Genomic DNA, 14891 nt, shown 5'->3' on the forward strand with positions numbered 1-14891 from the left:
ATTAATAAAATCACGTATTGGAATTTGAGTTCCAAAATGATCACAAAAGGTTTTACATTTGTCAACAGCCCAAGCGCATTGGTTACAATTGCCACATTTATGAAAACCCCCCGGTTGTTTTAACCACATGGAAGAACTTGGTTGGTTATCAAAAAATGAAGGACTCACAATACTTTTGATCGTAGGTGATCTTGTGAAAATGAATTTGGGCTTTGGAGTCAAAAATGGTTGTAGATCTTTGTCAAGTCTTAAGATATACCAATGCTTTGCAACCATTTTATATAGCAATGAAGAATCATTCGTGAATGGAGTGATTAGTGAAATATGTGAGGGATGCTCTTTTGACCTAGTCACATTAGTCAAGAGGTCACGTTGATGAGTTAGTCACATATTTCACTAATCACTCCATTCACGAATGATTCTTCATTGCTATATAAAATGGTTGCAAAGCATTGGTATATCTTAAGACTTGACAAAGATCTACAACCATTTTTGACTCCAAAGCCCAAATTCATTTTCACAAGATCACCTACGATCAAAAGTATTGTGAGTCCTTCATTTTTTGATAACCAACCAAGTTCTTCCATGTGGTTAAAACAACCGGGGGGTTTTCATAAATGTGGCAATTGTAACCAATGCGCTTGGGCTGTTGACAAATGTAAAACCTTTTGTGATCATTTTGGAACTCAAATTCCAATACGTGATTTTATTAATTGCAAAACTACTCATGTGGTCTATGCTATTATTTGTACCTGTGAGAAATTGTATGTGGGTAGCACCATTCGTCAACTCCGTATCCGAATACGGGAACACCTGTCCAGCCTCAAAATGCTTGAACCTAAGTCACCCTTGGCCGTTCATTGGCAATTGGAACACCAGCTAGATGACATTTCTAATTTGCGCTTCATTGGTTTGTTGAAGGCTCATAAGGGGAAAAGGGGTGGTAACCTCCAACTGAAATTGCGCCAAATGGAGGCGAAAATTATCTGTCTATTACGTTGTACCACACGGGGTCTCAACACAGACCACGAGATGTCTGTATTTTTGTAATAACTCTGACAAATGAATCAGGATTGCATGGTTTTCAAACAGGACATGGAGACGCACTTTGCCGGAGCCGCTACATCATGCTCGTGTGCACTGGCACCCTTAGAGTTTAAATATTTTATTTGATTTTAAGTATTTGATATGCCCGACCATTGGAATAGGTAGTGAGCTGATCCTTATTATCTCTTCGAGTTTATGATAATTATTTCTCTGTTTTGAATACACTTACGTCATCAGGGCGACGTTAACTGCGTTCTACGCAACGGACGTCACCGCTGTGACGTCTGCTGCTTCTTTTCTAGTATTTTCTTCTTCCTTTTAATTAGTATTGGGTTATTGGCCCCACATCACTTGTTTTCCCCATATTATCCCTACTTGACGGCTTAGTCTTATGTATACTTTCACTTTAACTGTTTGTTTACAACTGACGTCACTCACGCGACGCCTGATGCATGCGACGCAACCTACGTCACCGCTGTGACGTCGGTTGCCTTTTCTTTATCTCTTTCCAACCTCTGGTACTGATGACTGCTCTGGGGAACTCCTCTATAACTGTGACTGCTCGATTTAACGAGTGAGTTTGATCTTTTGCTGCTGAATTGTCAGTGAACTGATTCCATACTATCTGGCTTAAGTACTTAGATATTCTATTGATTGGTTTTTAGGTTATATATTGGCTACGGCCATTACGGCTTGGACTTGATACCAGCGTGATACTTATAACGCTCTTCCTCTTGTGGTATGTAGACTCGAACAATTTTGGCTATATCTTGTTTTTGCTTACAATTATCAGAAATCTTTTGTTTTGAGTTGTCCATCTGACACTGATGTTTGCTCTACACAGGGATTTCCCATTTATTGATTTCTCCGATATACTTTGTGTATCTGTGGTAAGCTCAATTTATCACTTTGATCTTGTATCTTTTGTATTAGCCATTGGTTACTACTCAAAGTGTGGTCCTTAACTTTTGGTGTCGACTCGTTCACAACTTCATTATCTGCATGGGTGATGTGTGCACACCATGCTTGATTGGGGGCTCCGGTATTGCAGCGCATAGGTCAAGGAAACCCCTATGTTTTACTTCCATTTAAGGAAGGATGTATTCCTCAAATGTTCAAGTATGTTTCTTACTGTATTTTTTCTGTTTTGTTTCATTATTTACAACTACCGTTTGCTTCTGTTTACTCCACCCTCCAACCATGGTTTACGGTATGCCAATGATTTTTTATTTATATAATGTTTTGTGATATTTATTATATGTCACTATATTTTTTGATTTAATGTCATATGGTTTGTTTACACCTTTTCCAAATTTAATGTGATTGTAACAATCTCTTGTGTCCTCTTTTCTGTCATGCAAAATATGATAAATCAAATGGTGCATGTGACTACTCAGCCTTGAGAACGACCTGCGTGTCGAAACACGTGTCGGCTGTTTCTGCAACAATTAAAGCATCAATTTTATAACTAGTGCTTCTTATTCATATGGTGTTTAGCGCATCTCCACCTCAACTCCCTTCTTGTACATATTTTCTGGTACCAGCTAGGGTGGATTGGCTGGCGCAGGTGGTAGTGCAGCTTACACTTCAATTTCTCTAGGTTTAACACAAACAGTGAATACTAGCGCACAGACCCTCAATGCGATAATCCACATCTTTCTTGTTTGATATTGTATGTATATTTGTTCTATATAAAGCGCTTAAGCGTAAGTGCTATACAAAAACACATCATTACCATTTGGCCTTGGACGTCTGCTTGCAATAGCAGTAATTTGGTAATATGGGCCTAAACATAATGATATTAATGATACATATGGTGATCCATTCTGGTATGAAATGTATATCACATTATAGTGATACCATAACCACATGCTTCGTAGTGTACTTAGGAACAATGCTTTGTGATGCTACTTCCTGTTTTATCAAGGAGTTAAAGGTTGTATTCCTTCGCTTGCCGTGTTGTCACTTCAGGGTGGCGGCAAATGACATAACTTCCTGTGATGTTATCAGAGGTCAAGGGTTGTGTGATGTCACTTCCGCTACACCAGCGTTTTGGTGAAATGACGTCCCTGAAGTGGGCCACGTAGGAATACCCAGCTGGAACCACGTAGCTGTCTTATTGAATAAGAAACCTAGGAATGATCTGTAACAGGCCCAACAGGAGGTCATTACATTATGCCATTGACAGCATTCACACCATATTGGCCACCCCTATGTGGACCAAATGTGCTTTTGAGATTCAATTGTTCGCAGTGAGCGATAGACCCAGCTTGAACTGGGAACCTTGAACATTTTTTGCCTTGAGGAAGGCCTGTGTGGGTTGAAACACGTGTCAGCTGACTCACTTATTTCTTAAATTATATTTTTACATATATTTATATAGTAATCGTTTCTGTGATGATTACTTGGTTTAACGCGAGATAGCCAGGCAAACTCCTTATTGTTTTATATGAGGTGCAGGCAAAACCTCCCCCAGCCGTGTTCTTGCGGCAGGTCCAGCTCTCCAGTGACTTTCACTGTCTGGAGACTTTTGTTACTAATTGTTAAGTGCTGCGCGAGTTGGACTCAGTTTCTAGTGCCCCCCCCCTTGTTTCCCTTCATACAAATAAATATATTAAGCAGCAAGCATCAAAAATAAAAAGTAAAAACCTTTTGTCCGAATGCACATTTTTTTAGATAATATGGAGTAGGCAAAACCGGTTTATTCCACTCCCTGTTATCTAGCAAAAAAAATTGGTGCTAAACTAATTCGCTCCATTTTTCTTTTTGTTAAAAGGTCAAAGGTCTGGCCCATAGGTAGGTGGCGCCCTCACACTTGGCACGGACACAGACACCCGGGCACTCATGTTTTAATAAAAGGTTCCATTTAGTGTAGGGTGTCGCTGTACAAGCTAATACTGTGATGACATCCACACAAAGGCAGTGAATTTAAATAGGAGTTATTTATTAAGTCAGTGTCGAGCCTGAAAACCCAGTGTGGTTGGGAGTCTAATGATTGGATTTAGAGACTCGCTGCCCTAAACATTTAATTTGGCCGTAAGCGAAAAGCACTAGAGCAACCGTATCAGAGATGGCACTGGTGATGCGTTGCTAGCGTGGGGGCGGGGGGCTTAGTGGGCTATAGCCCTGGGTGTTATGGTTGTAGCACTGGATAGAAGCTCATGGGCTACAACCAATAGGCTGAGTAGTGTGGGTTCACCTTGCTGCTCTTACCAGAACCCTACCTAATAATAAGTTACAGACAACTTTGTGTGTATGGAAAATTTGTAGGCCGTAGGCATTTTATTTTTCTTACAGAAAAACCATTATAACAAAACATTACATATACATATGCTTTTGGGCACATTGTGTCCAGTTCCGAAGCCACTCAAGGCTCCTTCTGAGTCTTTGCTATCCCTGAGCCTTCGTTCCTGGGCACATGCCACCTACGACGTTTCCTGAACCGTGTACCGAAAGAGTACTCAGCGTTCTTTCCTCTTGCTTCTTCCTTCTTCCCTTGGACCGTGTACCGAAAGAGTACTCGGCGTTCTTTCTTCCACTTTTGCACCATCTTGTACCGTATACCGAAGGAGTACTCGGCGTCCTGGCTCCTGCCTGCACACCCCCACCTCTTCTGTTTCTTTTTGCAGGGTGGGTTGGGTGGCAACGTTTTTCCTTTCCCTTCTCCAGGTACCAAGAGCCTACCCGAGAGAGGTGAGCTCTTACCTGGTTTGTGCCGCCTCTCCTTCTCCAGGCTTACTTATACCCCCCCGGCCTTTTGTTCCTTCCTGGGGGCGGCCGGGTTACCCCCTGACCTCCTGTTGTTATATTTCGCACCTACCCAGGTGCTGCTTCCTGCCCTTCCTGGGCCTTTGTTTCTTGTGGCGCCATTCGGACGCCCCTCCCTACGCTTCGCGCCGTTTTCCCCCCACCCCGCGCCTAAACTCCCAGACCCTCTATCGTTCCGCATTTCATGCGGCCCGGGGCCTGGGTCAAAGGCTAGCTTGCCCCGAGTCCCGACAGTCCCGACATTAGCTCAGTCCGGATCTTTTCCAGACCTAGCAACATGTGTCAATTCTGGCCAAAATGTGCCTGCTTCGCCAGTGTCGCCCACAGTGTAATATTGACTGTTGCCAACCTTTTCCTTCCCAGAATGTTGCTTTTTTGCTTAAAATTTTGTTTTTTGTCTGGCATGTCAGCCTATTAGGGGGCCGGAAATGTTTCAGAAAACAAAAAATCTGCCAAAAATTTGAAAAGCCCCCCAAAAGTGGCAAATCGGGAAAAGATTCAGCTCCACGGGCGAAAGAAACTGGGCGCATATTTCACCAATTTTGTTTTGTTGGGGGAAATTTCACCCACCGTGAAACATCAACATCAGACTTGCCTATGGGTGTAATTTAGTGGGGTACAAGGGTATTTGCCCCCCCCAAACTTTTATGGCACACCATTTTGTCTCCCTCGTTTATCTCCTTTGGATGTCATACCCTCCTATCCCCAACATTTCCAGCAAAGCTACTCCACTGGACTTGCCCAATCGATTCAGAAAGCAATTGAAAACACATCTCTTTAAAATGGCCAAGTTTTGCATAGACTTGCATAATAGCCTGGCACTCAAGGGGTTAAGGAACACCTCATCAGGTCCTCAGGGGCCCCTTGCCTGGACACAAAGCCCCCTTGCGACCATCACATGCGTGATCTCCCCACCCACCTCATTATCCATGTGCACTCGCTTGACTCATCCTACCTCCTTGTACTGCTATGGTCTCTGCCCTAAGAATGCCAGTACAAAGTAACGCTTTCAATATCCCCATTTCGATAAATACATATCCAACATTAGTGCTGATATGAAAATCTAGTGAATTTCAGCATTTATTGCAACCTTGATACACTACGCTGATGTCTTTTACCTGTTAACTCAACTGTTTATATTGGATAATAATTCCTAATTGTAATTTAGCATTTAAATAGCACTACAAATGCTGAGCACTGCACACGGTGTGTGGTGCTCATTTATCGACCTCGGAAGGATGAAAGGCTGAGTTTGGCCCTGCCGGGATTCGAACCTGCGTCACCAGGCTCTGCGCAGATGTCAAAGCGAGCGCTGTACTCACTGTGCTCTCGGACCGGCAATGAATGATTTAATTTCTATGTCTTATAATTGTTGCCAACTGCTGTTTATTATATTCCGTATTTATTCATTACCAAACTTAATAAAAAGAACTCACTTAACACAAAAAAAACATTAGCATTGCTGGATTCATAAGGCCTTGTGAGCATTTGATATGCTAAACATCATTGTTTTTAAAATGTCGCCCAATCATAACTAGGTATCACACGACAAGACTATGTGTACCGCAACCGGTAAATATCCCAGCAATCCCAACACACCATTAGTTGCTATTTTAAAAATAGAAGTTATTTAAACCACCACATGTTTTTTCTTTTATCACCATAATCATATCGCGGTCCCTAGAACAGGACAGGAAGAGTGAATACACAGGGGCGTCCATGCGGGAGCACGAGGATTGGAGGGCAACAAGGCAGGGAACGTGAGGAACACAGGTATCGAACCCTAGAGGACCCCACGAATTCCCAGACGCCCTAGCAACCAAGGGAACCTAGGCCACGTGGGGTACTAATGAACGTAGGTAAAACCAGGGGAACTTAGGGAAGTCTGTAAGTAAGGGAGCCAAGACATAATGAGAAACTACTGAACCCAGGAAACCCCAGGGAAACTCTTGAAATCAAGAAACCCCAGAAAATATGCAGAAACACCGAAGCCAGGGGAACCCAGGAAAACTTTGGGATCCTCTGTAAGCATGAGACGCCAGACAACATGGGGAACTACTGAAGGTAAGGAAACCCAGAAAAACTTTGGGAACCCTAATAATAAGGAAACCCAGAGAAAATGGGGACCTACTGGTCCCACGGAAACCGAGGAAAACTTGGGAAACCCTGTTATCAAGATAACCCAGAAAATATAGGAAGCTACTGAAGCTAAGGACAATCATGAACGTTTTGGAAACCCTTGTAAGCAAAGGACCCCAGACAACATGGGGAACTACTGCACACAGGGAATCCCAGGAAAACGCTGGGATGCCTTGTAACAAAAAGAATACAGACAAGATGGTGAACTACCAAAGCCTCGGAAACCTAGGAAAACTTTGGGAGGCCTTGTAACCAAAGGAACCCAGAAAACAAGGGGAACTATTCCACACAGGGAAACCTAGGAAAACTTTGGGAGGCCTCGTAACCAAAGGACCCCAGACAACATGGGGAACTACTCAACACAGGGAAACCCAGGAAAACCTTGATAACCCTTGTAATAAAGAGAACCCAGGAAGTATGGGGAACTACTCCACACAGGAGTAACCCAGGAAAAATGTGGGATCTCTTGTAGGTAGAGGAACACAGAAAACATGGAAACTACTCAACACAGGGAAACCTTGGAAAACTCTGGAAACCCTTGTAACCAAGAGACCCAAGACAACATGGGGAACTGCCGAATCCTGGGAAACCTAGGAAAACGTTGGCAGCCCCCGTAACCAAAGGACCCCAGACAACCTGGGGAACTACTCCACACAGGGAAATCTAGGAAAACTTTGGCGACCCCCGTAACCAAAGGAACACAGAAAACATGGGGAACTACTTAAAACAGGGAAACTTTGGGAACCATTGAAACCAAAGGACCCCAGACAACACAGGGATACTACTGAAGCTAGGGAAACCCATGAAAATCTTGGACGCCCTAGTAACGAAGGAAAACCAGAGAAAATGGGGAACTACTGGACCCACGGAAATCTAGTAAAACTCTGAAAACCCTCGTAACCAAAGGTTCTCAGGCAACAAGGATAACTTCTCTGCACAGGAAAATCCAGACAAACGTTGTCAACCCTTGTAATAAAGAGAACCCAGACAACATGGGAACTGCTCAACACAGGGAAACCAAGGAAAACGTTGGGAACCCCTGTAAACAAAGGAGCCCTGGCAATATGGAGAACTACTGCACACAAGGAAACCCAGGAAAACTTTGGGACCCCTTGTAACCAAACGACCCCAGACAACAAGGAGAACTACTCAACATAGGGAAACCTTGGAAAATGTTGACAGCGCTCGTAACCAAATGATCCCAGACAACATGGGGCACTACTCTGCACCTGGAAAACCAGGAATAAACGTTGGGAAACCATGTAATCAAGAGAACCCAGACAACATGGGGGAACAACTCCACACAGGGAAACCCAGGAATACTTTGGGAACCCTTGTGACCAACGGGCCCCAGACAACACGGGGAACTGCTGTAGCTAGAGAAACTTAGAAACATTTGGGGGGGGGGGGCTGGGGCCCCAGGGGACCTAAGGAAGCTTTGGTAACCTGGGCAACCTGTGAAACCCAGGGAAGACAAGGAACCCGAGACGAGCCCCCCCCCCCCAACCCGGGAAACCGGCCGGGCATAGAGAAATGACCCCCTCCCACCCCCAGCCCCCCACACATACCTGCTGGCCTGGCTCCTCCCGTGCTGGATCCATGACGACTCTCCTGGACTTCCTGGAGCGGCTGTCTCTCGTCCGTCTCTTGCTCGCCTGTGATAATTCGTGCCCTCTCTCCCACCGCCTGTACCTCCCAAACAGTCCCTTCAACCCTACCCTACTGCTGCCCCTCCGGCCTACACCGCCCCTTCCACTCTTCTGACCTGTCTCTCATTCCCATCCCCCTTTCTAGGGATGTCTCTTCGCACTGGCGGTTCCTGCCTGTCTTCTAACTGTTCCTCTTAACATTTCGATGTGCCCCTCTTTTCCCTCTACATTTCACTATTTTTTCTCTCTAACCCCCGCCTCTGTCTCTTTATCCCTACCAACTGTTTGCCTCTCTCTCCCTGGTGTGTCGGTCTCTTTATTCCTATCTCGCCTGATCTCGGTCTTCTCCTCCCTGTCTCTCGCTTACTTGTCCTTTGTACTCTGTGTGTCTCTTTGCTTCCATCAACCACTCTTTGTTTTACTCTCTTGCCGTTTCTACACAGCAGTCTCTCACTCTCCTATTGATGTCCCCTTTCACTCTGTGCCCCCTTTTCTCCAGTTTCATAGTCCCTCTCTCTCCCAGGGTATCTTGTACTCAGCCTTCCTCCGAGCCTGTCACTCTGTGCCTGCTTCTGCAGCGCCTCGAGCCTCCCTCCCGCTAGCCTTGCCTGTGTGTCCTGCACTCAGCCTTCCTCTGAGCCTGTCACTCTGTGCCTGCCTCTGCAGCGCCTCGAGCCTCCCTCCTTCTAGCCTTGCCAGTGTGTCCTGCACTCAGCCTTCCTCTAAGCCTGTCACTCTGTGCCTACCTCTGCAGCGCCTCGAGCCTCCCTCCCGCTAGCCTTGCCTGTGTGTCCTGCACTCAGCCTTCCTCCGAGCCTGTCACTCTGTGCCTGCCTCTGCAGCGCCTCGAGCCTCCCTCCCGCTAGCCTTGCCTGTTTGTCCTGCACTCAGCCTTCCTCCGAGCCTGCACTCTGCATGTGCCTGCCTCTGCAGCGCCTCGAGCCTCCCTCCCGCTAGCCTTGCCAGTGTGTCCTGCACTCAGCCTTCCTCCGAGCCTGTCACTCTGTGCCTGCCACTCTGTGCCTGCCTCTGCAGCGCCTCGAGCCTCCCTCCCGCTAGCCTTGCCAGTGTGTCCTGCACTCAGCCTTCCTCCGAGCCTGCACTCTGCATGTGCCTGCCTCTGCAGCGCCTCGAGCCTCCCTCCTGCTAGCTTGCTGTCCCTCTCGCCTGTCTCTCTGCACTGTGTCTGTGTGCTGCCCCGCTGCCTTCCCGTCTCTCTCCCTCACTCGCTCCCTCCCGCTGGCTCGGCGCTGCCTCTCTTCTGCCGGGGATCAGCTTGCTCTGGGGTTGGGTGTCACTGTCAGGGGGGGTGACTTACTGCCTCTTCAGCCACACGCCGGCGGCCTCTGGCGTTTTCTCCGGTCGTGTATCTCACACCGTCTCTCTTTTACCACCTCTCTCTTTTTTCTCCCCTATTGGCTGTCTGTGCTTCCAGCTGTCTCTCTGCTGCCTCTCTCTTCCTGGCAATGGTCTGCTCCAGTGTTGGCCTCCCCCTCTTACTCCTTCTTTCTCGTTCTGCTGTTTCTACAAGGTCTCTCGTGCAGCCTCTCTGTCTCTCTGCTCTCTGTCCCTCTATGGCCTGCTGTCTCTCCTGCTTTCTCGCTCTCTCTTTCTGGCGACTGTTGTCTAGTCTGTTCTGTTCTCTCTCTGTCTCCTTCGGCTGCTCCCTGTGAGCTGCTGTCTCTTTTGGTGGCTCCTTCTCTGGCACCTGCTGTCTCTTCTACTCTCTCTCTCCGTCTCCCCGTGACTTGTTGTCTCTTCTGCTGTATTGCTTCGTCTCCCCTGTTAGCTTCCCATGTGAGGGGTGCCTGCTGTGTTGCTCTGTCCCTCCTGGGGGCTCCTGCTGTGACGCCTGCTGTCTCTTCTGCTCGCTCTCTGTCTCCCTGTGACCTGCTGTCTCTTCTGCTCGCTCTGTCTCCCTGTGACCTGCTGTCTCTTCTGCTATCTTGCTCTGTCTCTCCTGGCGGCTCCCGCCGTGACGCCCGCTGTCTCTTCTGCCCTCTCTCTCTCTGTCTCCCAGTGACCTGCTGTCTCTTCTACTGTCTCCTGGTGGCTCCTGCTGTGACGCCTGCTGCTTCTTCTGCTAGCTGGCTCGCTCGCTCTCTCTTTGACGCCTGCGGTCTCTTCTGCTCCCTCTCTGTCTCCCTGTGACCTGCTGTCTCGCGCGGTCCCTCCTGGCGGCTACTGTCGTGACACCCGCTGTCTCTTCTGCCCTCTCTCTCTCTGTCTCCCTGTGACCTGCTGTCTCTCCTGGTGGCTCCTGCTGTGACGCCTGCTGCCTTTTCTGCTCTCTGGCGCTCTCTCTCTCTCTCTGACGCCTGCGGTCTCTTCTGCTCCCTCTCTGTCTCCCTGTGACCTGCTGTCTCGCGCGGTCCCTCCTGGCGGCTCCTGCCGTGACACCCGCTGTCTCTTCTGCCTTCTCTCTCTCTCTCTGTCTCCCTGTGACCTGCTGTCTCTTCTGCTGTCTATCCTGGTGGCTCCTGCTGTGACGCCTGCTGCCTCTTTCTCTCTTTCTCTCTCTCTCTCTCTCTCTCTCTCTCTGACGCCTGCGGTCTCTTCTGCTCCCTCTCTGTCTCCCTGTGACCTGCGGTCTCTCCCCCTCTCCCGGGGCTCCGCTGGCTCTGGGCGTGGGGTTGGGTGTCACTCGCTGGCAGTGCTGCGCGGCACCTCCAGGCATGCACCGTCTCCCTGGGCACCGGGGCCCGGACGCCTCCCAGAGTCCCCTCTTGGCAGCTGAGCTGAGCTGCTGCTGCTGCTGGCTTATTTTAACTCCCACCTCAGGGCCGGCCTGAGCAGGCCGCCCAGGCCGCGACACTTTTATCGCTTCAAGTTTCGTAAACAGTGAGACTTTCCAGAGAGAACAAGTCCAGAGACGGCAAAGAAATTCCTGTCACGGAGATTTCATCACGATATGACCTCATGCATGGAGGGGAAACGCCACCGTGCCCTGCCCCCACCATTGCCTCCCTCTCTCGGGCACGTTGCTTAACCATCTACCACACGAGGGCATCGTTGCAGCACGTGGCATGCACAGGGTGCCACTAGACTCGACATCTTGGTGGGGAGCAACACTTCAAATGCTGAGGGGTGTGCCACCTTGCAGACTTAAGGCAGCCAGGGCAAGCTTAGTTGCCTGGTGCTTCCCTCCCTTCCTCCTCAGGAATGTTTACGGAACGAGCGTCAACGCAGCATCACGTGGTGCTTTTTAAGGCGGAGCGGACAGTGACGTTCTCCAAAATATGACAGGGTCTAACAGGCACATATTTAGTTTGGGCTCTTAGGTGGCACTAAGCAGAAACTATTGCATTAGAAAGGGCATATGAGGAGCGCGACAACGCTTGCAGGTGCTGTTTGGCTATTTTACCACCCATTGACTGCCCATGGTGTGGCATGACCATTTCCACCCACTGCCCGCGCTTCCCCGCCCAAAACATGGGAACTCGTTCAGCTCACTTTATTCAAGCTTTGCCATCAAACTTTGCCCTCAAAGTGCCTGTCAGTGTTTTCTAAAAGCATGACTTAATTGGAAGACTAAAGACAATACTGGTGTAATAAAAATGTCTCAACCAGGTCCGCCTTCAGTTGCTCCATTTATAAGCACTATGCATGTCCTTCACTCAAGTCTTGTTAAAAACAATCGTTGGCCAAGCCAACACTGTTGACTCGTGTATAAATATTAGGCATTTGCCAGCCGCTGCTATTAGATGTGGAAGTGCTGGCACCATTTGGCACCTGCTAGCATCAATGGCCAGTTAATACCACTATGACAGTGCCTGGCAAGGGCCTTTCTCTTCATACCTACAAAAAAAGCCCAAACTATTGGCATTGGCAATGCTTGTTTTATTGGTAACAGCCAGCACGGTAGTGCTGGGCCTGGCTTTGCCAGTTGTCATTCATGGTGCACGCCCAGTGGCATTGCCGCATAGTGGCATTGCCGCATAGTCCCATGCAGGTCTGAAAGGCCCCGTGGTCTTTAAGATGCCCTTGGGCAGTCAGAGAGGGCTGGGGCGATCCATGATACATTAGAAGACTAAGATTGTGGAATTGGACACAAAACAATGAACAACGCAGTAAGTTGGTGACTTCATTCTACGCGCGAGGAGCTGCAATTAATAGTAAGTTGGTGACTTCACTCTACGCGGGAGGAGCTGCAATTAATAGTCTTCATCACCTATCGAAATATCTTTCAAAATTCCCATCAAGATTCCATCGGAATCAGTTCTTGAGATTTCAGCTGAATATTATTGAAATAAAAGAGATGTTGTGGATTAAAGACGATAAAGAAACCAACGATCATCTTTGTAGATATTGCACAAAGCATGTTGAGTCCTCCAAACATTTGATCATCGAATGTTCCGATTTAATCTCTGAAAGATCGTTTTATTTGGGGAAATACGCCCCTCTAAATGCCAACATGGAGGCCTGGTGGTTTACGATGCTTTCTAGTAACAATGTACCACAAACGTGTGCAGTGGTAGATTTCTTAGAGAAAATCTTGACGATAGAAGTTGTCACTGCAACAGAAAGCAGGCCTTGATGATAGGCGAAAGTAGACATTCGAATGTAACCTGGACTTAATCTATAATCTAGAATTAATTAATGAATAATAGGATTGTTTTAGATTCAACGAGAAATTGTGTAATTTTGTGTGTTTGTTGTGTTTGAGTTTGTAATAAAAGTTTGTATAAACTAAATGTTACAATAAAAAGAAAAAGAAAAAAAATATACGTTATGGGCCCTGAATTGGTGCCCTGGAATAGAATGACGTAAACGAACCTTGCATGATAGATACAGCATAAGAAGTTGGAGCAAAAATGGGGTTGGATATAAGCAAATAATTGTAACATTGTTAGTGTTTTCAATGTTATGTCATGTTAAAGGCTCTTGTACCGCGCACTGTTGCCACTCGCGTGGTCTCGCGGCACTCTTGTGGATCTGGAATGCAAGGAGTGAGGCGGGGTTTGGTAGTGGGATTGAACGGGAGAAAGAGCAAGAGAGCTGTGATGTGCTGTTGGCAGCTTCAGTCCGGAGAAACCGGTCGCTGAGCATAGGTGCGTTTCCGGTCGATAGTCGTCATGTGGTGTTGAGGTATGATTGTTTGTGGTTTGGTTTGGTTTCATATTGGCTCAATGTCAAAAAGGTTTCTGCAGCCATTATCGAGTTCTCTTCCGGGCAACGGCAGATAACAGACGCTAAGCACCTCAAAATCATTGCACCGTCCACACCCTAGCCAACCCCTCAACACTCAGAGAAACAGCACAGACTAACACAGTGACCTGTACGCAGCGCTTTAAGTGGATTAAGGCATTGAGTGGGGAGGTTTCCTAGTGGGCTGCAAAGAAAAATGTGGGGTTGGGATATAAAATGTATTTATCGTGGCCCCAGAATCCCAAGTAGCTAAAGAACCTATACAAACACGGGGGCCTATGGAAATGAAGGGGGTGGGCTAACCGAGAATCTTATTTTAAAAGGTGTGTTAAATGTAATTAATGCACAGTCAAAAAATCAACTAATGTAAAGATATTCACATATGAGATACAATCAAAAGAGGTCACTCTGCATTCCATTCCCTCAGTTCCTTTGAAATAAATCTGTGATTCTTGTCTTATGTTTGCTTTGTATTATATTTTCCCTTTCCCTCAGTGTTAGAAATCATATGATCCAGGGGGCGCTGTTGTGCGCCGAGCAAGATGGCCGCCTGATGCGTGAGCTCCGTGGCGAGCGGACCTCATAACCCTGTTCTCTGGCGCCTTTCCTATCTGCTGCCGTGTACGGATACACGATTCTTCTGCCACGGCTTCGGGGATCCTGCGGTCCTGATCCTGCTGTGAATCGGAGCCGGGAAGGGCTTTCCCCGACTCCGTAACACCCATCCCCCGCCTGCGGCGCTCCTGCGCGCCTAAGACTCGGCCTGGGCGGAGGGTGATCGTACCCGCCCGGGGCCCTGCTGCACTGCCTCCCACATCTCCCGGGCATCGGCGGGGGCCGGCGTGCCTCATCTTTTCCGGCGGCGGGGTCATCGGGGACCCGGGATCGTGACCCGCCGGCCGGGCTGCCGCTTCTACTGGGACGGTGCGGCCTGGGGCGGGCTGCCCCTGTGTCCCTGGAGGGACGTCGGGCCTGTGAGGCGGCCGTCCCGCTCCCCCCCCCTGCTGCATACTTCATCTTGGGCCCTCCTCGCCCTCTTCAGAGGATCTCCGCGACGTGTGGGGGGGGGTCGCCGGAGCCTCTCCCCCCCGACAGCACGCGCTGCGCTGCTGGAGCGGCGCGGCGTCCAGGTACGTGCTG

General features: G+C 48.2%; 1 protein-coding gene across 3 annotated transcripts in view; it reads right to left on the reverse strand.

Moving 5' to 3' along the window:
* The window catches only part of PRKAG3 (protein kinase AMP-activated non-catalytic subunit gamma 3), a 340336-nt gene extending 329494 nt beyond the window's left edge, over nucleotides 1–10842 (reverse strand). For 2 of the 3 annotated variants that reach the window (XR_011274756.1, XM_069616869.1), the window contains exon 1: nucleotides 8523–10842. Coding sequence is in view for 1 of the 3 variants with exons in the window: in XM_069616869.1 (XP_069472970.1) it covers nucleotides 8523–8555 (33 nt within the window). In the remaining 2 variants the exon portion in view is untranslated. The remainder of the gene's footprint in view (nucleotides 1–8522) is intronic. The other variant, XR_011274757.1, reaches the window with a different exon arrangement.
* Between the last annotated feature and the right edge of the window lie 4049 nt (nucleotides 10843–14891).

This window comes from Ambystoma mexicanum, chromosome 9 (assembly GCF_040938575.1).
Source record: "Ambystoma mexicanum isolate Mex_15411 chromosome 9, UKY_AmexF1_1, whole genome shotgun sequence".
In the NCBI taxonomy this organism is placed as follows: Eukaryota; Metazoa; Chordata; class Amphibia; order Caudata; family Ambystomatidae; genus Ambystoma; species Ambystoma mexicanum.